Consider the following 27112-nt stretch of genomic DNA (forward strand, 5'->3'; position numbering starts at 1 on the left):
CTGGGAACATAGATGCTCCCACTGAGATTTTGGAGCAGGTGCTCGGAGATACTTTAACTTCTGTGGTGCACTACTTATTGAAACAGTCATAGCCCTGCAGCCCACAAATATTAATATGAGAGATTGTCACCCTCTCTCTCTCAGCAAGCCCACATAGTGCTGATTAGGTGGCTAGCTTTTTACACAGGAAGTGGAAGCTACTTAGCCTAGCCTGCTAACCTTAGCGCTGATCCCCACTCAGCGCTTTTGTTCATGTTGTTTCAACACTCGAGTCATCCACAGCTCACACGCTCAGTGTGTGTCCTCCATTATAGAAAGAAGGGGAGCTGGCTAGCATTAGCTGTCTCTCTTTCATGGGTCCAGACGAGGGTGTAATAAATGACCAGACTGTCAAAACTCACAGAAAACGGTAGTCTGCAAACCGTAAATTACGGAATCACAGAGTTACGTATGTGTTCAAATCACAGATGGGACTAAGCCATGGCTAACAACGTCAACCAATCATCTGCCTGTGTGTCCGTGTGAATTCATTCAATTGACCTTTATTTTAGGGGTAATTTCAATAAGACTAGTGCACAAGTCATAACAGACAATTTATGCTGGTTTCTAAGCAAAAATACATTTTGATTTCAGTTCAACTTTACCCATGGATGTGACAAGACCCGGTTATAGTGTGTGGAAGAGTCAGTCCTGCCAACAAGACACAATGGCAGTCCTTTGGCAACAGCAACGTCTGGAGGATGCAACGGGTGAGCAACTTTCTTTGGAATGAAGGCGCGCCATCTTGGAACATCATACCCAGTTTTTGTTGAGATTTTAACATGCTGTAAACCTTCAGTACTGTTTCAGAGGCCTTGTAACTGCTCTTGTATTTCCAATACAACACAAATATCTCTTTATTATGGACTCAGTGACACATTTAACTTGAAATGTACTCATTGGACTTTAAGACTAGGACATTGTGGTAGTGGTGTTATGCTGGTTTCTGTCACTCAAGAAGAGATATGTTCATCCCGACCTGGTCTTTAACTTAATTAAGCTGTCGTGGAAGTTCCTAAATACATGATTGTTAGATGGATTCTGAAATTATTATTTTTTTTACACGTTGTGTGATCTGTTTGCTTTCGTCTCATTGGTCTATTCTTTTTTTATTTTGAATTTTTTGGCCGGGCAGTCCTTTTACCTGGCCAAAAGAAAAATCCTCAGAAATGAATAAACATTCAACCAGTTTGACAGCAATATGATGCTTCAGGTACGGATATTGACATGCTTTTTTGAATGGACTTCATATTTGTCATTATCTCAGGTGCCTGTTTTCTTTTTGTAGGCTTCTCTGCTTAAAAAACTCTGTCTGAACTCGGTTGGTCTTGCCTTGAAGTTTTTTGGTGACCAGTAGCCTAAACCAGGTGCACAGCAATGGGGGTCAAGGGATAAATCCTGCCAAAATCTACTGTTGTTCTTCCTGCCGTTTACCATTACAGCGTTCCTATAGGTGTCCTAATATGGAAAAAAACACAAGAGCAAGTGGACTGCCCATTGCTAGTTAATCATCCGAAATCAATTGTACAAGTACACTCTTGATTCATCTGGGAAGCACTCATAAGATTTAAAAGCCTTTATCACCTGTATATTTTTTTCTGCAAGATGGTGGAGACCAACAGAAATAAAAAACAACAACAACAGTATGGTTACCTAACATGCATTTGACAACTCCATTTGGATGTTCACATTGTCTGCCAACTGTTATCAGGGCTAAATATCTGAGAATATTTCTGCCACCTAACAGATTACTTGATGCAGCTTTAAATGTCTCATCCTCTGATTGAACCACTACATCACACGGAGAGGTTGATGAAAGTTGGATTCACGATGGGTAGGACTAAACTTTATATTTAAAAAAAAGTTACGATACCTCCTCTCGCATAAAGTCTTTCCCATAAAGTTTCCTAAATCCATAAACTAGAGTAATACAAATCAAATGTTTGATGCAATGAAGTAGAACGTACAAAGAACTGCTACATAAACAATTAATTGAGAAACTGAGAAGAGTTTGTTCCACAGTCTGTAGTTGGGGTCCACACTGACAGCTGTAAGAAACGGTGCCATGAAAGTTTTCATTTCAACGAAAGGCTTTATTAAAGTCAAGACAGCTGGAGCGGCATGGGAGTTTTATTCTTATGGAGAACATGGATGATGGATAAAAAAACTAAATGAATGAGCACCTGATTGATAGAAAACACACAGCTTTTATATTCAGTGTTCTGGACAGAAGCCCTTCAAGTGTCTCAGCTCTGTTTAGTTTTAGAGCAACGGATGGCAGTGCTTCAGTATTTTTTATTTTTGTCATATGCTGAACCAGTCTCATCAAAGTAAATTAATGTTTGTCATGTTGGTTACTGTGGAATTGTGTGTTTTTTCCTTTGAAGGCACCGAAAGGTTTTTATGTCAACAATGCATGAAATAAGAAACAGAGTTGTCATACATTCCTTTAATTCAAGACATGATTTGCATCTTTTTGAACAGGTATGTTTTGCTGATGAATAATTAGTGAATTCTGAACGTTTGTTTTAAATGGTGGTTGATGCATTTGAATCATTGTTGGTGGATATCACAGATGATATTTTATGCCCGGAACCATGTTTTCATGATTTAGATTATTAAAAGAGGAAGAAAGGCCCGCTGGTTGTTTTTAAAAAACATTAGATTGAAAAGAAAAGAGGACAAACCTGTGACATGTACACAGTGCGTTGTGTTCAAGCTTTTCTGAATTTAAATAAGAGCTGGAAGTGTGGAAATATAAGGGATACGGTAGTTTGCAGGTTAGCTGGCATTTTATGGTTTTGGAGGTACAAGAGCTATACAACTTTAACTGTTTATTTATTATTTGAAGCTGACTGTTTTTACTGTTTATTCATTACTTTAAGCTGACTGTTTTTACTGTTTATTCATTACTTTAAGCTGACTGTTTTTACTGTTTATTCATTACTTTAAGCTGACTGTTTTTACTGTTTATTCATTACTTTAAAGTACGCTTTTGAACCGTTATTACTTTTAGAGTAGTGTTTTAACCATTTGTTTATTACTTTGAGCTAAGCACCTGAACCTTTATTACTTTTAGTTTAGCGTTTAAACCTTTTATTTATTATTATTCATTATTCATTTGATTATTTGAACGGTGAAGTTATTATTTTTATCTATTCAATTTCGCTAACTGTACATCTCTGCTCGCTCGTTAACTATATTTCACTTAATTGCGACATGAAGTGTCCAAGTGTAGCAGATTCATTAAGTGAAAAGGTTTTTCTTGTTAATCAAAATGTAACTGCTACTTTTTAAATCTTTAAAGTTGAGCAACAAACTTTCAATGTACCCTGTGGAAACTCCATAAGTACCCTTTCTCGGGTACAAGTACCCCTGTTGGGAATCGCTGATCTAAACCTGCTAATGTGCAGCTCCGCTGTGTGTGACTTTGTTCTTTTGTGTGTTTGTGGCAGTGGACCATCAGGTAGTTTTCCTTTCTGTAGTACGAAGCCAACTTGGAATGCATCCACAACATAATTTCGCAAAAGCTCATTGCAGAAAAACAAGCTGCGGTTAGCGCCTTCACTCAGTGGGGGTTGGAGACTGCAGTGCGTATGTAAGTATGAATCTAGCAACCTCTTGCATTGCCAATTGCCTTACCTGTCTTCTGGTCGGCTCCCATCCTACCAGGAAACATGCATAGCGATTGTGCTAAAGACCATCTGATGGGATTTTAATGTCTTAGGTCCATTTCATGCCTTGTCAGCAGTACATGTACGTTTTTAGACTCCAGAAACATTTAACATTAACGCTGCAATAATGCAACATATGGAATCAGCAACAACTGCGTCCAATGAAAAGCTGCTTACATGAGTGTAGCATTAACAGCATGATCAACACCAGCTGCTCAGCTGTGGGCGGTGGAGGAGACGTTCAAGCATCCACCATCCTGAGTGTAACTTTATGGGATCCACATTCCTGCCGTGTAACGGGAACGGAGCCAAACGCTCTGCAGCTTTTGGTGAATTGCGTTAGCCGCGAAGTACAAACCACAAAGCAGCCTTTCGATGCACTGAATGCATGTTAAGAGCAGCAGTTAACTGCTCTCCAAGAAAAAGCTGCTGTGCTCTGGTGATGATGTAATAACCCACAACTTAGCCAAATCCGGATGTGCAGCAGATTGTATAGCTCTATATTCATAAATCCGATCTGTCTGCCTGCGCTGAGTGCGTGCGTAGAGCGGCGTGCACTTCCAAAGAGGATTATGTAAGTTGAAGGCTTTACTATGGTGTAGTCTGGTCATTTGACAAAACCTGCTCTCAGTGACCAGAGGCACGTCAATATTTGGCTTTTTAGAGGCTTAGCCTTGACACAGGCAGAACATAAGCTGATGGCGGGTCGCATGTGGAGAGTCGCGCGAACCTGTTACAATCTCTTTTTCCTATGAAAGCAAAAAAAGGCTAATATAGTACAAGCAGCAACACATGGTATGAAAATCAGAGTAGAGAAACAGGTGATGGAATGGATTTGTTGAAGAAGGGACAACCGTAAAAGCCTGCTTTGGTTTTGTTTGTCCTCGACTGAGGATAGATCTGGAGAAAAGCTGGAAAAAGGGGGAGAAAGGTCTGAGAGAATAGAGAAGAGAACACGAGTAAGAGTGTTTACAGAGAGAGGAGGAGCCAATGCATGCTTTTTCATTTTCCATTCACCAGACAATCTTTGAACCATGCCAAGAGGCGACCTGTTCAATCTTGAACATAGACGTTTTGGGTGGTTTTGTGTTTCACGAGGCCGAAGTCACCTGCAGATGTTTGACAGCTGCATTGAGTGACATCTCAGCACTTTATATTTTAAACAGGCGGTGGTGGGGTTTTGTTTATTCCACTAACAAGAAAAGTGGATATGAACTTAAGTGGGCCCTAAAAGGGGTCACCACTGGACGTAAAAGACCCTTTTTCACAGCAGACACGCTGACAAGCACAGGTGCAAATAATCACGTTAACGATCCATCCCATTAAGTTTTCCACAAAGCCATGTCGGTGAGTCCGCAAGCGCAATACCACGGCCCTGGAACTGGCTCAGCTAAATGGAATGGAGCCATCGTTAACGTTATTAATTCCACCTGTGCTTTTCCAGCTTAGAGTCGAAACTGGTCTTTGTACAGCACACTAGACTGCAGCAGACCTGAGTGGCTGATTTAAACTGTATATAACGATAAACTATTTAAAATATACTGGCTGACAAAACAATGCAATAGCTATAATTAAAAGATGCAGCAATGAACTCGACCTTCACCGAGGCTACCGTCAGAGCGAAGGTGAGCAAGGCCGTGCGACCATTGGACACGAGAGATATTGCAAATGTTATATCACTTCCTTTCACTATTTATTATTTGTACTGACCAACTATTACACACTGATTCTGTAGGGGGAGGTTGTTAAAGCGTTGAGACCCCTGAATGTCTATTTCCGCCACTTCTGGTTCAAGTTCAGTGAGTTTTCGAACACCTCGAAAGTTTGTTTGAGTTTGGAAAAATAAAAATCATGAATAATAATAATAATCCTAGAGATTTCATTTGGGCCTTCGCCGACCGCGTTGGTGCTCAAGCCATAACATTAATGACAGTTATGTCATTAATGACAGCAGAGGAGGAAAGAAGCCTAGAAAGAAGAATGAGTGAGAGTGAACAGAATGAACACGGTGAATCCGGTCCTTTGGTCCGGTGCCTGCAGAGTAGTAGTAGTAGTAGTAGTAGTAGTAGTAGTAGTCAGCTGAATCATCGCTTCACCGATGATGTCAGACCTCGACTCACCTCAGCCGATGGATGTTTCATTTATTTAACAGGGTTCTGAGCTGAGCTCACTGCTGGCAACTGGACATGTTTATGCACACTGGTCACTCCCTTGTAATCCATCCAGTACTACCGGATTATGAAATATCTATGCCATACATGATGCGCTTTCGTATTATGCATGGAGTTGGGTACAGTATGACATAGACTGAATGCAGTGTCAAACCAAAGCAGTTCATGTTTCAACATTTTAAACTGAACACACACTGAATCCTCCATATTTTTTTAATTAACATTATTTTTTAACACGGTGTAGATTACATGGAGCTCTTTGAACACACTCGTTTTGCGTATAACTTTATATTAAACGTGTTTTCATTCTCCTGCAGTGTGTCAGGTCGAGCTGTCTTCGCGAGGCGAAGTGGGTGCATTTCTACCGACATGTCAGTGTGTGTTCACAGCCTCTGGCTAATTCCTGGCCTGCCCTGATTTGTCTCAAGTGTTCATTTACTTACCTGCTTGTACTTATTCTACTCTTTCAGAAGTAGTAGTTTAAATATCACCCCCCACACAAAAATACTTTTCATTGTAAACTATGTGTACTCAATACAAAGCTCCATTCACAAGCACCCTTGTACAGTGTTTTGAGCTCCAAGATACGGCAGGAAATGTATTGAAATCAGTTTCCATTGCATATGCATGTATATGTGCACTACAGGGACACGTATGCTGTATTAAAATGAAAGACATGCACACACACAGGCGTTCTCTCGTATCAACGCTCACTACACCACAGCGCAGGTCACCAGTCGATGCAATTACAATTTTAAGGCTAGAACGGTTTTGGCTATTGTCATCACGTGTCATCAAGACCAACATGGGAAAGTCATATTTCCCTGACTGATATTACTGTGGAATTGTTACGTCATGCACTTTTTCCCAATGGAGTCGAGGAACTGCACTGAGTCCACAGATCAGTATACAAGCTCGACACGCCTGCTCTTTTGATTGAACGGAGGCGAACAGATTAGCTGTGAGAGCAAGTTGTCCCGCTTTTACAGGTGCAACAAGAACAAACCGGGGCAGTGATGGAGATGTCAATCAGACCGCCTGTACACGCCCACACCGTCTGAGGGGAGGGCTAATCGGGCAGATGGAAAACACCTGTGGGGCGACTGAACAAAAAGCAACTGCAACGGATTAACCGACACACAAAGTGATTAATAACTGCTTACATTCACACACGCAGAACCAAGCCAAAACAATAAAAAACTTTTCAGTACATCATCACTCACAATAATAATAATTACATGAACAACCACAATAACAATGGCAGTGGTAATGACACGCCTTATACTGTATTAATAGCATTTTAAAATATTATCAGCGGTCATTTTTAAAGTCTCTTTAACCCGCTCTCACAAAAAAAATAGCCCAGTCTCCTCTGATTGGGCAGTATTTTCCTGTATTCCACATCTGGGGACTTAATGTGTTAAATATACAGTTTAGCTGCACTAAAAAGCTGCAAGACATGGACATCTCACTTTCTATAATATGAGACCTCTAATGTCATTTTTGTTTGGTCTCTCCCCATTTTTGTTGTGTCTTGTTGTGGTTCTTCATGCCTCCATTCTATACATCTGACGCGATTAGAAAACCGTCTTTCGTCTGCGTTCTGAAGGATTCTTTGCTAATTCCAAACTGAGGTTCAAAGAGATACAGGTTTTGAAGAAAGCAATACTCATATCTGGGGTATTAACATTGCGGGGGCATCTGAGAATCCTTTATTAGTTTGTGTCTGCGCTCAGCCTGCAGCTGACAGAATGGATTGTAATGGCAGCTGACTGCATTGACAGGAAGGGGAATCAATCAGCATTACTGGAGCTCCACAAATTGTTTAAATATCTTCTGGCTATTGGATGAATCTGCATTGCATGGCTTTAACCCCATTTTTGTATTTTTGTAGAAAGGCTCTCTGGATGTAAACACTAAAGGGGTCTTATAGGGAAGGTTTCTGAGAGAGACAGTGAGGGGAGGAGGAACAGAGAGGTCATGTTCCTGTATGTCTGTGTCCTTGGGCAATACTATACTCTGCATTGTAAGTCATATACTTCTCCTTTTTCTCCATCGGACACACTGGAAACTCCTGTTCTTCCTCATCTCATCTTCCTCTCTCTCTCTCTCTCTCTCTCTCTCTCTCTCTCTCAGCTTTAGCCCTCCCCCCCCCCACCCCCCTCCTTTAAAGCACAGGTGAAAGACTTCTATAGAACTCTGTGAAGTCTTTCATGTTTTTTGAGAAATATATATATATATATATATATATATATATATATATATGTGTGTGTGTGTGTGTGTGTTGTGATGGGAAAAGTGTGTGCGCACACACACATGCACCAGAGGCCTCCATGTATTCACACATTGCAAGAATCTAGGTGTTTGTACATGCACACCTAAAACTTAACAACACAAACACATTGTGTTTGCAGCGTGCACACAGAGCCATGCTGGAACTTTAACACCCACGCTCCTGCACACACAAACACATCCACAGAGATCGCAGCCAGGAAACTCCCTATTCTCTGTCCATCTGTGTAAATACAGTAAAGTGTGTGTGTGTGTGAGTGGTTTTATGCATGCCCATGGCGTCGTGGAAGCGGTGCATCCGCCCTCTGGCTTTCCCCAGGTAAACCCTGCCAGCTCGTTACGCTCTCTTGCTGTTTATTGTTGTAAACTGTTAGCATTGTTAGCTGCGAGCCACCCGGCTCAGCTGAAAGCAATAGATTCATTCTCAATTTCATATTAAGTGCCTTAAGTAAAATATTTCGCTGATTATGTCCGTCTGCTGTTCCAGAGAGAATGTGTGCGATGTATTCATTCATTAGTGCTCGCTGCTACTGGAAATAGTTGATGAGAGCGATAAGACTGAACCCGACAGTAAATGTTCTGTAAAACAAAACAATGAGCGTAAAGCTTTAAAAAGCTCCATGGAGTGGCCGTGAGATGCCGTTAAAGAATTCGGTGATTATTCGTTGTCTGAACGTACTTCGTAGGAAAAGGGGATACTTAGTCACTTTTTTTCGCGGTGAAATACTATCTTTTTTCCAATGTTGTGGATACGTACTTTGGAGGAGAAAAGGTTAAATGGTGACTTTATTCCAAAGTAATGGTGGAAGATTCATTACTGGAGAGCAGAGAAGGATGTGATCCTTGACCAACAAGGATAGATGCTGCTCCCAAGACGAGCATCTTTACTGCGGGACCATCTCTGGACATGTTTTTATTTATTTTTGTGTCTACCAGTGTGGCCCTGAAGCTTCAGGCTTCATATTTATTAATGCCCCTGACTATTTTCTGCTATTTTCTGGCCCCACGTTTACCAAAGAAGGCCACAGTGAGCTGAAGTCTCAGGACGTCTTAAATCCTGTTTAGACAGACAGGCAGACATGGATACAGGCGCGCACACACACACACACACACACACACACTCACACACACTCACACTCTCTGCCCACAGACATATGCACATTTACCGGAACGCATAAAAGAAAAGTATCAGAGCTGCTGTAGATTTATGATCTGGGTCAGATAAATCTCTCAGAACCTGAACCCCATGCACCATTACTCATTATCTGCTCTCTGGGTTTGAAACATTGAGAGGAAAAATTCCACAGAAAATGTTGTTTAAATGATGTTTTATGGCCTCAAAATGGCTTGCAGGCCTCATGATTTTCTCATTGGACACGCGGGAACACGGAGCAGAGCTGAGGCTTTGAAACAGACACACAATCAACATGGGATTATTTTTATTGTTGTACTCTGGAATGATCATTAGATGAAAAACTTTTCGCACAGTACCTTGTGACTACGCTTAAATAAAGTCTATCAACAGGTAACGTAAGTATTTTATGGTGCCAGACTGGGAATCTGAAATCATGTCTTTCAAATAATATCAAACAATATGGAGATTTCTCACTTTTTCCTGAAGCAATGATTTCACAAAAGTCTAGTAACATAATGATGACAGTGGTATTTTCCACACAAAAAAGTATCACTGTATGACTGACTGGACGAATTTAAAATACAAAAACAAAAATAGTTTTGTTCTGAATAAAAAAAATAGTTCAGGTGGTTGTGAATTAACCTCTGTTTGCAGATTCTGCATTCATATATCTGTGAATAGATTTCCACTCGTAGTCGCGGTAGTATCGACCAATCACGTTCCAGCAGTCTTTGGTTGAATGCAGTTTAGCGGGCTGCATGGAGAGCTGAAATGCCATCTGGGAACCAACCGGCTATCGTCTGACAATTATTTGGATTTGCATTGGTTTGAAATGAGCTTGTAAACTACACCTTGTGGAACAATCCGGTCGTACAATCCAACTCCAGAAAACTCCACGGAAACCCCGACATCATCTCATTCATTCACACGATCACACTCATGTCTGATGACAGTTGACATGTGCTAATTTATTGATGTTAAAGCGCAACAGCAACAACAACAAAAAAAACACATTTCTCATGAGTCTACATCCTGGTGAGAAGCTGGTTGATTGGCTCCCCCGCCCTCCATCCCTGACTCCTCTCCCAGCACCTTCTTCTGGAACTCCTGCAGGAGGAGGAAAGTGAAGAAAGAAAGAAGACAAGACAAAGATTGAACAGTGTACAGACTCATCTTAACTCCTGCCGACAGTATTTGATTGAAAGGGTTCTCAGATGAAGTCCAGTGCCAAACAACGGAGAGAGCAATGATTATTTGGCATCTGAGAGACATGGGATAAAAGCTAACGCCAGCATGACGGCTTTGAATGATTCACTTTACCAAACATCTGGAGCTACCGACCGGGCTCTTTCAATCAGCACCTGGTCAGGGACCGTGAACTGTGTAACTCGACGACGGCGTCCACGAACCCTCGCCGTTTGATAGATAGCTCGCCTCTGATCTTCAAAAAAGGGTTTTCTATTCCGCAGGTGCTTTGAAACTTTAGACGCGTTGTAGCTGCTGACGCCGCCGCGCTATAGTGTTGAATCTCAGAACGTTACTGTCAGCCGTAGCATGACCTGTGTGTGTGTGTGTGTGTGTGTGTGTGTGTGTACCCTAAATCTCCTGAGTCTTGCCAGTCTGTCTTGCAGCGTCTTCTCCTGGCTGGAGGTCAGTGTTTCTACATGAGTCCGCCACTGCTGCTCCTTCTCCTGACACATGGATATAATACACAAGACTGAACATTCAAATACAGTTTTAAAGATGCACTCATCAAATTTTTCAGCGAAACAATGGACCCAATGATTTTGTAATCTTGCAATGAATCACCGCCCGACTCTGCAGTTACCCACAGAGTGCTTTAGCGTCTTTCAGCTTTACTTTTTTGGTCACTGCTCTCATTAGCCTTGCTTCTATCCAGCGTTCAGCGTGTTTCTAAACCAAAAATGTCTTTCATTAATAAGTTTCATATCAGCTTTGTATCATGCTAGTAGAAAAAAATGCACAATGGCATGTAGCAAACGTTGTGAAACGGTTGGTTAGGTTTAGGCCACTAAACGACTTGGTCGACGTCATAAAGAAGATCACGGGTTAAAATAATAACGTAGTAACATAAGTGTAAATACATAACACCCGTCCTTAGTAGACTGTCTTACATTAACAATATGTAATGTAAGTGTAACAACATAACAAAACAAGTATTTAGGCAACGCTTAGTTTTGGTTTCACGCTGTATACAAGCAGCTGTCACCTGGGTGAAAGTCCCATGTTGATTTGACACAATCAACCCATCCTGTGCTTGATGAACTACGGTGTTTGCTCTGTGCGTCCCTTGTGAGTGAATGACAAAAAGAAGAAAGAGAAATTAGTATTCAGAGTTTTTAGAAATGTATAATCTCATCATTTTCCCCCTGGCATCTTATATCAGAAAAGGCAGCTCTGAAGGTTTTAGTTTTTTTGTTTTTAGTGTTAGTTACAAAAAATGTAGTGCAACTTCTAATGCGTTATTTGAACAAAAATCAGGACTAAATTTAGCAGTTTTTGGCATAAAATAAAAGCAAGTAGACAAAGAAAACCCTCACTATTCCTCATAGGAGATCCTCTGTGGTATCTTAAAGCTCTGTAGGAACATTTTGAAGGTTACAAAGGTCCCCTGGTACAATGATATACCAGTGCATACATTCTGCTCGGACTATACCCCCCAGCCTCAAGCAGGCGTGTGCGTGTGTGTGCGTGTGCGTGTGCGTGTGATAGCTTGATGAAAAGTGCCTGCTGTCTATCCCTGACCTCAACTTGTACTCTGTATCACTCTCTTGGATCCGGTTTCCTGCTGTGTGTTTGTATGTATAATTTTCACGTGTGTGTAAGTGTGTGTGAGAAAATGATAAATCTTTTCGGCTTGTGTATGGAAGACTTTAAACGGCTCAGATGGGATACATGTGAGGTGGCCGAGGCCAGTGGCTCTCAACGGACAGCGTCTGTCATCAATTAGCATTTCTTGTGTGTGTGTGTGTGTGTGTGTGTGTGTGTGTGTGTGTGTGTGGGAATCATTTAGTTTAATGTCACTTTAAAGACGAAGACACGCTGACACATATGGAGTGAAGGTGAAAGCAGTTAAACCGTTACCTCCCCAATTACATTCTACACACACACACACACACACACACACACACACACACACACACTATTTCAGGCGAACAATCAGGACATTCTTTCCAAAGAGTCAAAAATGAGCAATTGGACGTTTGAATGATCACTTCATTCGCGTTCTGTACACACTTGTTCGTCTTCATGCTGTGACAAGGGAGCAGCACGCTTTGAGCAAATTGCCTTAAATTGCCTTAAATCATTGACGAATTGCCTGAATGCTTGTTTTCTGTCTCTGATCCAATCACAACATCATGGGGGCAATTTGCCATCTGGACAGTGGTGTTAGTTGTGGAGATGTCAGACGGACAAAAATAATCCCTGCTACATTTTTTTCTAAATTGCATAAAGTGTAGCTAATTTTATAATACTCGGCTATTTAAAGAGGGCATTTAATGAAAAACTTGTGCTCATACATTTAGGTATCCTAGCCAAACAATTAATTTTTTATTATTATTATTGTGAGTTGCCTAAATCGGAAATGATTCAACAAGCCAATCAGATGCGTCTCCCTTCCTGTGCCACATGTAGGCTCATTAGAATATACCGCCCTGCCCATCAAAGTGTCTCCACAACGGCTTGACAAGTACCTCAAAGGTGCGCCTTAGTTTTCTTGCAAGCCAATCAGAGCAGACGGGGCTTTTTTGAGGGTTCGGGGGTTTAAAGAGACAGAGGCAAAATGGACAGACAGAGGGTGAATTAATTGTGTTTTTTGTTTTTGTTTACATGAAAGCATGTACAGATAAAGTAAAAATGTTCCCATTAAATGTCCCATTTAAGACACATTGTGTGCACACATGGAAAGCAGAGGTGCATAAAAGAGATGTTTTTTTTGAAGAGAAGCCGCTTTGAAAGTGCATTTTTGCAGAGCGAGGCTATATGCTATTAGCATGCTAACATTTGCCATTTAATATCAGATACCACATGGTGGCAATGTCAGAGGATCAGCATAGTAAGAAGAATTCACCATCTGGGAACCATGAATGTCTGTGAAAGTTTGTGCCAATTCATTGAGTAGATGTTGAGTTGACTGAATAAATGAAGACTTCGGTCTGCTGGTCATCTCAGCTCTGTGTAAGTGAGATTGTATCCAGAGTGTGTGTGTGTGTGTGTGTGTGTCCAAGCTGCACATATGCATCTGCTATAAGTGCATTTTTGGGTGTGTGCACACATCAAGGGTCATACTCGTAAGTCATGGAGTACACGTGTGTTTGTGTGTGTGTGGGGTTAAGTTAGGGTTCAGTACATTCTATACTTAGGTGAGAGTGACTGTCCTCTCTATCAGGGTAAATGTAGTCATCAGCTTCCTGTGTGTGTGTGTGTGTGTGTGTGTGTGTGTGTGTGTGTGTGTGTGCGCGTGCATGCAGCGGAAACACTGACAACAACAGCCAATGTCCCTTGTTGACCTCACACACTCTTGTCAGAGAGTCTGCTCAAAGCACACACAGCTGTTTTATGTGTGTGTGTGAGTGAGCATTCCATGTCCGTGAGGCTGCTCATCTGTTATGACAAGTGTGTGTGTGTTTTAAATGTATTTAAAGTATACACACTCCTGCTGTTTAAATGCACTCCAACGTGTGTGTGTGTGTGTGTGTGTGTGTGTGTGTGTGTGTGTGTGTGTGATTAGCGCTTTGAATGGTGAGCATGAAGCGACTGGTAAACCCGGCAGCCTTGACACGCGGCCAGAGTTGTGTATCTGAGTTTGAAGGGAACGGTAAATTAAGACTCATCGATCCATCGTCACCCCGCTGCCTGTCTGCCAGACTTGTTTGCTCCGCCATCAGGCCGATCAGAGCCGCCTGGTCTCACAGCATCTTGTCTTACCACGTGAATACGAGAGGATTAGCCGTGGGATTGGCGAACAGAAGGAAAACTAAGTTTGACAGCTGCTAATTGCTCCGAGTTTAATAATACGGGACGCTGCTGAGTTTAGGCACCAAACCCTGGGATCAAATATGAAATCTGAAACAAAACGTATCAAGTGTTCTGTTCTCGCTAGAGCTCGGCTCCCAATACACGTTGCTGACCGCCAGGATGAGCTGTCATCACATCGGCTCACTTGACTTCTGCCCGGCGTTTGGAGGCCGTTTAGTTTCACAGATGTACAGATAGCGTGTGTCGCCCATGTGTGTGTATGCACCTTCTTGAGCTCCTCCATTTCTCGGAGTCTCTCTTGTTCCACACGCTCCCTCTCCAGCCGCCGGCGGACCTGAAACACACAGACTTGAGTTGTGATTTGTGTTTTTTTCTTTTCAATTAGTGGCTTGTGGTGATAGTGGGTTGTACAATATGTGAAGACCTTCCTGATCTCTTACCCGATCCTCCTTTTTGTCTCTCCAGTCGTCCTCCAAAGCTCCTTGAGCAGTTCCTACTGTTATCTTTTCTGACGGTGCCAGAAACGTGTAGTCCTCCTCTTTACACAAACCTCTCATTGACTAGAACCAGAAGAAGATACTCGTCAACATATTCCGGCAATTTAAATTGCCTTGAGTAGTGCCATAGACTGTATAGCATAAGTTGTTGTGACGTCACCCATTGGTTTCTGGATTGTGGTTTTGAAGCCTTAAGTTTGTAATTTCGGGCATCGCGTCTTGTTTAGTTGCAAACAGTGAACCAAAATGACCATATATGGACTGTGGAGGAGTGACGTAGAGCTGCCGTATACAGTTCTGGTAGCGACCCGTCAATCACAAGGTAGCCCCGCCCTAAAGCATACCGGAATTTATTTATACTTTGATTTCATACAGCGCTTTTCTGAATACTCAAAGACACTTTACATAGGAATCATTCACCCACTGTTGAGAGGAGCTACCATGCAAGGGGCCACATCAGGACTATCTAACATACAAACACCGTAGGCGCAGCTACGGGAGACATTTAGGGTTAATTGTCTTGCTCAAGGACACATCGACATGGGCTAGCGCAGAGAAACTTGCGGTCATGAATTGAAATAAAACTACTGGTTTTATTTTCTAAACCTTATACAAGGTTCATAACTACCTGGTTAGGTTTATGAAAATATTCTGTTATGTCTTAAAGTAAGTATGTTTGTTTTGTAACTTACGTATGTTGTTGTTAGTGAAGTACAAACGTTCATAAAATAAAATAAGTCAACTTAGATACATCAACATAAATGTGGGGGGAGGGGTCAGGGAATAGTTTGAGTTTGAAAATGATGCAAATCATAGATCCAGATCCCTACCCAAATAACAAAATACATATTTGGAACAAATCCACTGTGGTAATATATTTAGTTTACTTGATGTTTATGTTGCTGTGTCTCCTTGGAGAAGCGGTTTGGTTCCGCTGAAAGATATTCGCGGAAGAGTCGTCCGTCGGGTTAATGAGGATGAGCACGCTAAGGAACTTGTTAAACCGCCGCCACTGTAAGCACGAGCGGTTTTAATAACCGCAAGCCAATCCCTGCATGTTGTCTTTACAGTCAAGTTGGTTCCAGCGTTTTTATCACGTACCTTTGACATTGGAATGCCTTGAAACCGCTTCATGTGATTCATCTTGATCCAGGACAGGTCTGCTGCTCATGGCACATAAATATGCACAGTTTGAATTATGAAGTCTCCCTGACTTTGAGACATTTACATCACCAGTTATACAACTACCTCAGTGAGAAATGTACATCTCCGTTTACTTCATAAATAAAAAATGAAAAGATATTAGCATTTGGAGGAAAATACAATCTAAAAGAGTCAGATTACTCATTGATAGTCCATCAATGACTCACCTGTAGGTCAACACTGTCAAACCAGTGTCCACTGTTGTCATCAATACCTGTGGCTTCTCTCTGCTTATGTCCTCTTTACGTCTTTAATGTCTCATTATAACCACAGATCCTTCTTGCGTCCTTCTCCAGTTTAAAGTCCCGACAGAAAGTTTCGGATCAGAGTTATAAAGGTTCTTATCCAGTGACGGCGTGCAACCTACATGCCAGTTATTTCCACAGTGCGGTGACAGAAGTGCCACCGTCGCTCTAATAGAGCGAGTCAAGATCATAACGGATGGTTTGGAAGCTTTTTCTTGATTGAGATCAGTATGAGGCTTCAGGTCAGTGTTTCTCAACCCTTACCAATACCAGAGGGCCTTCGGTTTGGTAGTGTATCGTTGTATTCTAGAAACTGCTTTCCATCCATCCAGAGAACAGAACTGTGAAAAAACAGTAAATACTTTCAATCAATAGTTTGAAATTTTTGAAAATAAATCTCAGCTTTCTTGTCGAGATTCAGGTGAGAAGATTTATACCACTCATGGCTTCATGCTAAATATGAAGCTAGGAACCAGTTAGCTTAGCATATAAAGCTCTCTAATAAATACACTATTTCCACTTTGGAGTGTAAAAAACAACATGCTTGTGCCGATGACAATAGGACTCCAAAAAGTCCAGGTTTGGACACTTTGGTTGAACAAACCAAATATAACGTAGCTTTGTTTCCCCCTATAAGGCCTAATGCTACGCTGAGAGAGTGGTTGTCGCTTCATATTTAGCATAAAGACGTGATCAGAGTGTAATGAGGATGATACAGTTTAGCCTAATAAGTATCAACGGCGCTCCCTGTGCAGAGTTGCAACAATCGTGCTGTATTTATCCTTTGGGATCAATATAGTTCACCACGTCCTCTGATCCTAATTGATAGCCCTTTCAGCAGGCTGCTAATAAGAAGCCCGGCAGCCTCAAACGGTAGCCGAGATGTGAACAGTGAACTCACTCTGACACTGCGTTGACACATTCAAGAAAAAACACGTCTGTGAGCTGTTACAGCGCTGCTGGATCAGATGAGGAGTGTTAAATGATTCCCTTCTCTGTCAGATTCTATTAAGTAGCACAGTCATCTATCCTCAGTAAACTCTATACTGTAGATGATGCACTGATTTAATCTGGCAAAGCAAGATTATACAAAAACAACATGAAAAAAACATAATTACGCTGCATGTGCATGAAATTGATCATGAAACTCGATTATTATATATATTTGTATGTTTTTGGTACACCATCAGTAATATGCAGTATATTTAAATCTTAAATAAACATGCCAAAATGAATTGAAAAAAATCAGAAAAAAAACTTGTATTAACGTATTAAATCATTCAAAACAATATTACCACAGTGATATGCATTATTCTCTCAGTTGCACAAATGAATAATAAATAACCTTTTACATTATTTTACATCATTATTATAATATATACAAATAAAGCTAAACCAAAACCATACCAGCCTTTATATACTATGTCATAAGAACCCACTGAGACAACATGGGGAAGGAGTGAGCTGGAGGGCGAGTGCTCCAGGAGCCTCACTCCAGACCAGAGGCGGTGCCGAGGTTAACAGCAGGGATTGCTGTTGGGGGAAGTGGGAGCAGACTGTGAATGACAAAACGCAGTAAAGCATAACTGTCCGGGTGTGTTATGGCCAATGTTTGTTCTTTTACGAGGTGCAACATTTTCATCCTCCCACTGTAGAATGATGTACGTTGATCTCACTGTAGTTTTAAATAGCCTTTTTATAGGTTGTTAGACAAGCTCGTAATGAGAAATAGCAGAAGTCTGGCAGGCCTGGAATACATATGAATTATGTTCATGTTAATGTAAGTGTGTGTGTGTAAAAAATGCTGCAGCTGCCTAAACATCCTAACTGCATGAAGTTTGATCACAGCATGCAATAAGCAGGACCATCCTAATTGTTACAGGGCATCTTAGAATGGAGTCACGTGTGAAGTCTCAAACCGCAAAGAGCACTTATGGCGTCCACATGCTCTCAAAAACACAGACGAGAACACACAACCTACTATCCCGCATCGCTTCACACACCCTCCGTACATTCAGCACCCGGAGAGAGAGCAACAAGCTGTGATCTTTGACCTCTGGCCTCTGAACATCCCCGACGCCCTGACATCACTCATCCCCCTGCTCATAACAGGAAACAGAGCTGGACTTTTTAAATATGTGAACTAGCCCTTTAGCAAACCGTTAACATTAATTATACGCGTGTTGTTTTTAAAACTCCGTGACTCGTTGGTGGTCGTATTCTGGACGCATCTTGTCATCGATACTTCATGTGGGACACGGTGCGGAGAACAGTGATGGTTCTGTTTGAGCTTTCTTTCTAAACTTTTGCAGCATCTATAAGCGTTAAGTTCCTGCTACAGAAGGGATGTGCACATTGATACACATTCGAGTGCCGCAGTGTGAAAAGGGTGAGGTTAGGTTTCAGTGCCTTCACAGGAGGTCATAGGACTGCTTGTGTATTTTTTAACGGATAATGGCTCCAGGTTCAAGTCAGAACCTCAAAGTCTGACTGGACTTGAGTTCTAGTTTCCATCAGTGGCAGCAGGTTAAAGCTTGGTAAGCTTATAAAAATTTTTTTTCGTTATATTTGTTAAAATTCTCTTTCTGACAGCAATAAAAACAGAAGAAAAAAAAGTGTTTTCTAGCTGTCGGAGGACCGTAATAAGCCCACCCAATCAATTCTTTCAGAATGTGGTCACATTTAACCAGCTCCCAAAACTGAAATAAAAAATTCTTCGCACAGCTGCAGACGAACTCCGACAGCTGTGTTGTAGATCGCACGAAGAGCGTGTGCAAAGGTTGCCTGAAGTGACCCGAGAGCAAAGTGTATCCCAGATGTGCCACGACGCCTGCGTGACATCACGTCCTTTTTTCACCCCAAATCATCAAATTCGTCGCCCGGGATCAGATGCGCGGCGGGCGGCTGCGTGGTGACCTGGAGTGACTCTGTGAAAAGCTCTTGTCATGAGGAATCCCCAACTCGCCTCTTGTCTTAATGTCTGATCCCTCGGCCACTAAACTGTGCACCGCGAGAGGCTTAGCTCCTCCTCCGTGCCCGTTGTCCAGCACGTTTCCAGGCTCCAGGGGACTCGGCTCCTCCGGCGGGAACAGTCGCTGAAGTGCAGGTGTTCGTACGCGTTTGGGTGTGGGAGCCCACAGATGGGGGCCGCGGGGATCTGAAACTCCCTTCTTAGTCTTTCTGAGAAGTGTGCTTGTATTTGTGTGCACACGTGTGTTTGTGGGAGCAGATCCTGTTATGTTATACGAGAAAGAGTAGCTGTGACTGTTTAGACAGTCCCCTGATAAAGCTGTCTGAGGGCAGCAGTGTGTATGCATATCGAGATGCTGTCGTTATGTGTTAAGCATCATCCCACCCCTGCATAAAAACTGGGTTTGCACCAACATGCGTGTATAGTCTTATTTTTTGTTTAAATGTCAGAATCAGAATCAGAAACCTTTTATTTGCCAGGAATGTTTACACAAACAAAGAATGTTTCTTGGCGGAAGGTGCATAAACATTAGACATGAGACGTTAGACGAGACAAACAACAATCAACGACAACAACAGTGCAATGGGTATTCAAATTAAGTAAGATAAAGTGCTCAGACAAACAGATGACGTTAATATTCAAAGAATGTCCTTTGGGCCCCTGGCTGCACAAACTAAAATATTCCATTATGATTGAAACTAAATACACACGAGCAGCTCAATCATTTCTTCAGTTTCATCATTTATTAGGGATTTTGTTTGTGGTGCTCATAATATATATATATATATATATATATATATATATATATATATATATATATATATATATAATTTGAAATCATCATACGTTTAAAGATATGTACACCCACATGTTGAGTCAGTAAGTAACTAGTCTGTGAAAACATTATCATCCAGAATGGCATCAACACTCACTTCGTCTCCCAGCTCAAAGCACTACATTTAGTTTATGGTTGGCAGTTTGACCCCTTAGGGCACCAGAGTATTAATCGCTTATTATAACTAAACACACAGCACAGCGGAGGCTGATGGGAACATCATTAGGTCTTTGCTCATGAACCTCATTTCATTCTGAAGAGAATGCTAATGGTTGGCTCTATCAATGGGAAACCAATGTATGTTGAGATATTGACTCAAAACTACAAATGTCACGTTCAAGGTGGCCTTTAGGATTCATTGTCTGTGCAAAATGTGCTGCCGCTCCATCTACAAGATGATGGGATCCCGAGCAAGTCGACCTGCTGGTCGCACTACAAAAGTCAGGAGATCCCACCAATAGAAGTACATTTCACTCAACACCAAAAATGTCAACCTCAGCGCGATAGGAAAAATCAGGGGACAACCAAAGTCATGCAGATTCAGCCTCTGGGGACCATGAATCTGTGTACCAAATGTCATGCCGATCCATCCCATTCATTCCTCGACATTCCTAGAGCCACGTTGCCGTCATGGGCACAAACACAGAAGTAACATGTCTCTGCAACAATAACCTGGGGCCTCTGGGTAATTCACAGACTTCAATAGAGACAGTCTTCATGGGAACTACTTTCTGAAATGGTATATATATATATATAAATATATATATACAATAGAAAGGAAACTGTGTTCCATGAAGTAACAGCGACTCACTCTGTAAACACGTTTTGTTGACGAGATGTAGCTCAACCAACATAGTTAGTGTATATGTGTTTATGCTTTACAGAAAATGGTTTGACCAAAATATCAACCTTCCACTTGCATGTAAGAGGAGGAGTATACATTTGAGTCAAGTTTGTCTGCTTGCCAGACTCAGTGATTAATGATTCCATCCCTCTGTGAACCGCAGCAAAATTAATGATATTCCTCTTGGTGATCCATCCGCTTAGAGACCGGAGTTGCCGTTTTTTTGGTGACATACGAAGATAAACATGAGGTTTTATGACCAAATCTGGGGTACTCAAGCTGTGAGAGAAACAGACGAGGTATTATTGAGAGTGACCAGGTTATGACTCCACTTCATCAAGGACTAAAATAACATTATGTCAGAGAGTTATGGGAACAGGAGGGCTGTGGAGAGATTCTCTGACTCGTTGAAGCTGAGATCTCACATTTCCGTCCTACACCCTTTTCCTCTCCTCGACATGGGAAGCAGAGCAGCCATCCAGGACACGCCACACTGGAAAAACACCTCAAGTCAAATCCTAATCCCAAACTGTCAAGATTTTAAAAATAACAAGCACGCAAAAGGACTCTATTGAGGGATAAAATATATAATGAGTAAACACAAAAAAAGGGAGGAAAGATTACTGTAAAAACAATTTAGATAGCTAATGTAATTTTTCAAGGCAATCTGAGACGTTGGAGGAATCAGCACTTTGGCTTTCACATACATTATGAAAACAAGAGTGATAGCCATTGAATTCCCCATGCACCATAAAGTAGCCACTATTGCGGAAGTCCACCTTGATGTTTTAGCGTTGATCCTGCTATTAGTGCTGTCAGACAGCCTGTCCTCTCTTGAGGGATGCACAAAGGCTTTTTGCACATTTCTCATTAAAAAATTACTTTGCACACTTCTCTGTGGTCAGAAAACTTCCCCACATTGATCAAACATCCTTTTTGACTGAGTGCACCTTGCCATCAGCATATTAATAATACTTCAATCTTATATAGCGCTTTCCTAAGTTCCTAAGTCATTTTATTTTGTATTTGGTCATTTGTTGACCTGGTGTGGCGCTGGATAAAAGGTTGTTTCGGGGTCATGAATGTCACATTTTCATGTAAATCCATCAAAAGGTGTTTCCGAGTTTTCATACGGCTTTAGTCTTCGGCGATTCGTGACTGCCTGCACAACATATCGTGCTGTATGCACATTGTTTATTGCTGTGTTTATACATTCTGTACTTGCATAAGCACTGCAGGTTGGTGCAGCAGAGTATTGCAGCTGTCTTTGCTATGTTGTTTTCTTCAGGATCCATGGTTTGACATTACGTGAGCCACTATTGGATGGCTATCATGCGTGGTCCGTGTTGTTTTCATCGTACGTTTTGATTCGTTCTGTCTGCTTGTTGCATGATTTTCCCTTTTGAAAGATGTCTGCTTCATGATTGTATTCTAACCGGGGATTTCACTGGCACTCCTTCTCTGTTGTTCTTATTCCTTCTGTGTTTAGAGTATTGTATAGAATCAAGAAGCTTTACCATGCATACTGTACATACTCATTCAGACATTTACCCTTTGAAATGTGGAATTCTATCCCGATCCGGCCCAACAGAGAGAGCTGAGCCCACTTTGAACTCTTTGCCAGAGGAAAAGAAAAGCATACAATCTGACCGATCAGGGGATTTCAAACCATAACATGACCCTGGACATTCGACACATGCAGGGATTTGGATAGGTGTGAATCAGCAGACCTACTCAAACTAAATGCTGTCAGCTTCACTTTACTAAAATAGAACAACTGTCAAATTAATTTCATTCTCTGGAAATTCAAAATAGCTCAGGGGAGCTAAGAGAGTGTGAAGAGGGGAGCGCACAAAGACTCTTTTCATGATGTGTTTTATCTTTTGGCACATGGAGATACGTTTGGTAAGAGGAAGCCGTAGACTGGTTTTTAGGCGCCAAACAGGGTCGTGGTAAGTGTGGAGCTGCGGGGCGTAATGACATGTCCATTAGAATTTAGAGATGGAAACAAGGAAACATGTTATTGTGATGACGTTGGTTCCCGAACTGGTTGTAGGTTGATTTGAAGTCCATTCTCTACAGTTGTGTTCCCGACTATACGCAAGGCACATTTTAAAAGGGGCATGAGGAACCGGAGGAAGATTGTAAAAGTAAAGCATGGACACTGAGGGTGACAGGATGATTTATTGATTGTAAACATAAATGAAAAATATGGGCGACTTCGAGCAGCTTCCACGTGCTGCCAAACACAAATCGGACCGGAGCCACACAACCTCTTCTCCACCATGGAGACCTGGGACGAGGACATGGAGAGACACAACTCAAACACAGCATCCACAAAGAATCTAAAAGAGGAGACGATGGAGACTAAACTGATCAGAACCGTCACAATAAATTCATTTAAGTTAATTCATTATTTTCTTGACAAGACGCATAACCAAACTCTTCAGAGATGTTAATCTCTTTGTCCTCCCTCCTCTTCCAAATCCTTCCATATCTGACTTCTCTCACATGTGGTGGAACATTTTGTGAATACCGTACATTTTTGTATATATTGTAGCTGTTGGGAGAAGAGAAATATCTAAAATGCCATCTTTTCCAAAATGTATGTAGTTGACCTCCATAAGTGCGTCAACACATAATAAATAAAGCTAAAGCAGGAAAATCAAATAAAAGGGAGTTATGTTTTCCGAAAGTTACTGTTTTGTAATTTAAGGATAATCCATAGGTCATAATAATATTAGTCTTTTTCTGAAAGATTCCTATTTTTATTCGAGAACGTGGTTTTTCAGTTTGACAGCTTGACTCATAGATCTCTTGCACATATTTTGTAATGCTCTCCCAAATAGCCCGAGCTCGCGCTTGGATTTCCTCTCCTTCTTCTCAAGCGTCGTGCTTGTGCTCAGACATATTGTTGCTCGCACAGATTTCCCAGCGTGAGTCCTGTCGCCTCACACTCAGGCCGCTTCTGTGCGCTCGGGGAAACGTCCGCTCTCACATTTCTCCTCTGCTCTGATTCCTTCTGGGGAACAAAATTGTTCCATTGTTCGGTTGTGTTGTTTTACCGTCGAGCTGTTGATTGCTGGTCTGTCCATTTAAAATCAACTTGACAGTTCGAAATTGAAACAAATCGGCGGATATTGTGAAGGAGACCACAGAGACGGCCTTTTCTGCGTGTGTTCGCCTCTCCGCCGAACCATTACAGAGGAAACCGCACTCCTTATGAACTCTGTGCTCTAAAAAGCCTAAACCACTGCGATACAAAGCCATACTTTTCGCCCCCGTGATCTGTCTCTCTCTCACACACACACACACACACACACACACACACACACACACACACACACACATGCACAGAGCCACTTACACATACACTCATAGACCCAGTGGGTGGTCAATGCTGCGTTCAAGTCCAGATGTTCACACTGCAGGCCAGCTCAGAGACGGCCTCACTTCTCAACAAATCTCACCTGCCAATCATTTCGGTGAATCATACCATCTCATTTCCTCTACTTATCCCCGTGTGTGTGTGTGTGTGTGTGTGTGTGTGTGTGTGTGTGTGTCTGTCAATATGGGCTCACCCTCTGCCGTGTACACAGGCCACCCAATTAAATGTGTCCATGTGGGACAGCTTCTCTGTTCCGCTGCCAGTGTCAATACTGAACGTACTGTAGCTTAAAAATCCCTTAAGACTTTGAGGATTTTTATTTTCATTTTTGATCAAGCTTTTGGCAACGCCTCTGTTTTTCTTTTGCCTTCCAATGTCATGGACCTCTGCCAGCACTAATGCTCTGTGGCAGGATAGCACATTACTGGATAACTTGTAAACATTGTTCAGGTTTTGATTTGATTGTACTGTGTGGTAGCTTCAGTTTTTCCGGTTCTGGCACAGCATCAGCTTTTGATCATTGACTCATTATTGCTTAAATAGATCAAAGTTTACTGTTCTAGTGGCAGGAAATGTCACTTTAAATCTATTGCGGAACAGCTTTGTAAACTAAATTTGTGAATTGAGTCGTATCTCCGGCTCAATATCATATTCATGTATGCAGCTTTGCGGTTGACCCTAAACCAAATTGAGTAAACTTGTTCCTGATTTGCAGCATAATGGGTGACTTAGTTCACCTTTAAAAGAATTTGGGGAATTGCTCCGCATGCATAGATTTAAAATGTATTGCAGAACATACCTATGTTTGGCAATACTGTAAGTTGCCCCCCCCTGAGGACCATATTAGGACTTGTGTCTTGAAGTAGTCTCCTGGGAGTTTAAAAACATGGTATTAGTGGATCCCTCAAAGCCGGTTACTGGAATGTTTAACGTTGTTGGGTACGACCTGTTCCCCGAAAGTAATGTTTAATCCTCGGAAAGTCAAAGCTTTTAGCATGAAAGCTGAGCTCCCACACACACATAGGTTTGGGAACTGTACGAAAAGTTTTAGACCAAGGATCGATGGCCTCTTTCATTATCTCAAGAGCCAAACTGTCATGCCCTAAAGGAGACAGATCAAGCTCATTGAGGGTTCGCACTGTTTTTTCAATTTTATTTTAGGTTTCTACTAGAACATGTTTACATCTGTCAAAAAACAAGATTTGTTTTTTCTCATACGTCTGAATAAACCTGTATTCAGCCTTTGTCCACCGAAGACAAAAAACAAATCTCAACCTTATTGTGGCGCTGAAGTAAAAAGTAAAGGGATCCCCAAAATCAGCAGGATTCATTCTGAGGGAGACACAAATGTGTTTCATTCACAAGAAAAGTTCATACAGTAGGCTAATGCAAGAAGGTAATGAGACGGTGATGTTTAAAGCTTTGTGGTGTGGTCATACGTCCTTTATTCCTCTAACATCGGGAGGATTCGGAAACCAACGCAGGGTTCTTGGGTGTTCAGAGACCTTGTTTTCTGCATTCTGGTGACTTTTTAAAGAAGGACATTTGCAAAGTACACCGCAAAAGCATTTTTTTTTTTATCTTAAATGCTTTTTAATTCTCAAGAAAGAATACAGAATAAGTCTAATGTGCAGCTCAAATCGCGTTGAGTTGAAAACTACATGTGGTGTAGCTGTATTGCTGTTTGGATGGTAATAGTTGGGCTCATAGGAGCCAGAAACATCTGTAGACCCGTTCCCACTCTGGAAGCCACCGGTACAGAGCCAGGTTGTAAAGACAAGTGAGAAAATGTATCATACATAGTGAGACATTTGGGAGAGATTTGGGCAAGTATGAGTGTGATAGCCCTCAGACTGACTCACACTTATTTATTCAGGAAATGTGTAATTAATCACAAACCAATATGGCGCTGCTAAGAATGCAAGTCCCGAGGGCAGTCGCCCGCTTCACCCGTTTGGTAATTCACTCCCTGGACAATTATTCTCGTATTAATTTTCTGTATAAATCATTGGGCCCAAGCCACTCGCCTTTCTCACGATCGGTCATTGATATTTTTTCTTTGAGTTCATGGCTTTTAAAATATCAGACTGCTAACCTGATTACACTCAGCAGAGCACATTGCTGGAAAGTTCTCACAGGGCCTCGGCTCCCATAATGGCTCACGTTTGTTGTTTAATCGTTTGATATCCTGATTAAAAAAGAAAAGAAAACAACAACACCCACACTCGGCTTGCAACAACACAGCTTGAGACTGACCGCCAAGAAGATAAATGTATTTTATTGCGGCAATCAACACAATCATCTTATCACCTGATGCATTGAATTCCAGCCAGATTTCTTTGAGATATCTCGACACAAACCGACGACAATGGGTGGAAACAAAACCCCTTTTGAACTTTGCCGGCAGAGGTCTTCAAAGCCTGAAGCTTGTTGCCTTACTTAGTTTAATAGTATATAGACCCTAATGGGCTTCAGTCTGAAACACAGCTACAACGGTGAGCATGACTGACAGTTGCCAAGTCTTGTGGACGCATCTTATCTTTGTGCTGATCCTGCCATCTGTAAAAACACGTGACCTGTGACCTCCAGGCTGTCAGCAGGCTCTGGGGTCTGTCTTCAAATCCCTCCTACAGGTATCCACGTAGGCTTGGGGACTAACACCTTGTGAAGTGCAGCATGCCCTCTTTACGTTTACGTCTGTCAAGTAGGTTTCGTCCAATGCTGAAAGAATCCTAATTCCCTGACTACAATCCGCTTTCTTTTCCTCATTGCCAAGCATGCAACAGGGATATAAATTAAGACCCTAACACCTAGGTC

The 27112-nt window shown here is 41.8% G+C and overlaps 1 protein-coding gene across 2 annotated transcripts; it reads right to left on the reverse strand.

Annotated features, from left to right (window-relative positions):
* Positions 1-10253: 10253 nt before the first annotated feature.
* On the reverse strand, positions 10254-16309 carry LOC306752145 (uncharacterized protein). Of its 2 annotated transcripts, XM_079235854.1 has the most exons (6): positions 16180-16309; positions 15911-15972; positions 14753-14872; positions 14578-14646; positions 10907-11002; positions 10254-10418 (listed from the first exon to the last, which is right to left on the reverse strand). In XM_079235854.1, exons 2-6 carry the CDS (start codon positions 15950-15952, stop codon positions 10329-10331), a joined length of 417 nt encoding a protein of 138 aa, XP_079091980.1. In that variant the 5' UTR covers positions 15953-15972; positions 16180-16309; the 3' UTR covers positions 10254-10328. The 2 variants fall into 2 exon arrangements, with proteins under 2 accessions (XP_079091980.1, XP_079091981.1); XM_079235855.1 differs by lacking the exon at positions 14753-14872.
* Positions 16310-27112: the final 10803 nt, after the last annotated feature.

This window comes from Taurulus bubalis, assembly GCF_910589615.1.
Source record: "Taurulus bubalis genome assembly, chromosome: 20".
Classification (NCBI taxonomy): Eukaryota; Metazoa; Chordata; class Actinopteri; order Perciformes; family Cottidae; genus Taurulus; species Taurulus bubalis.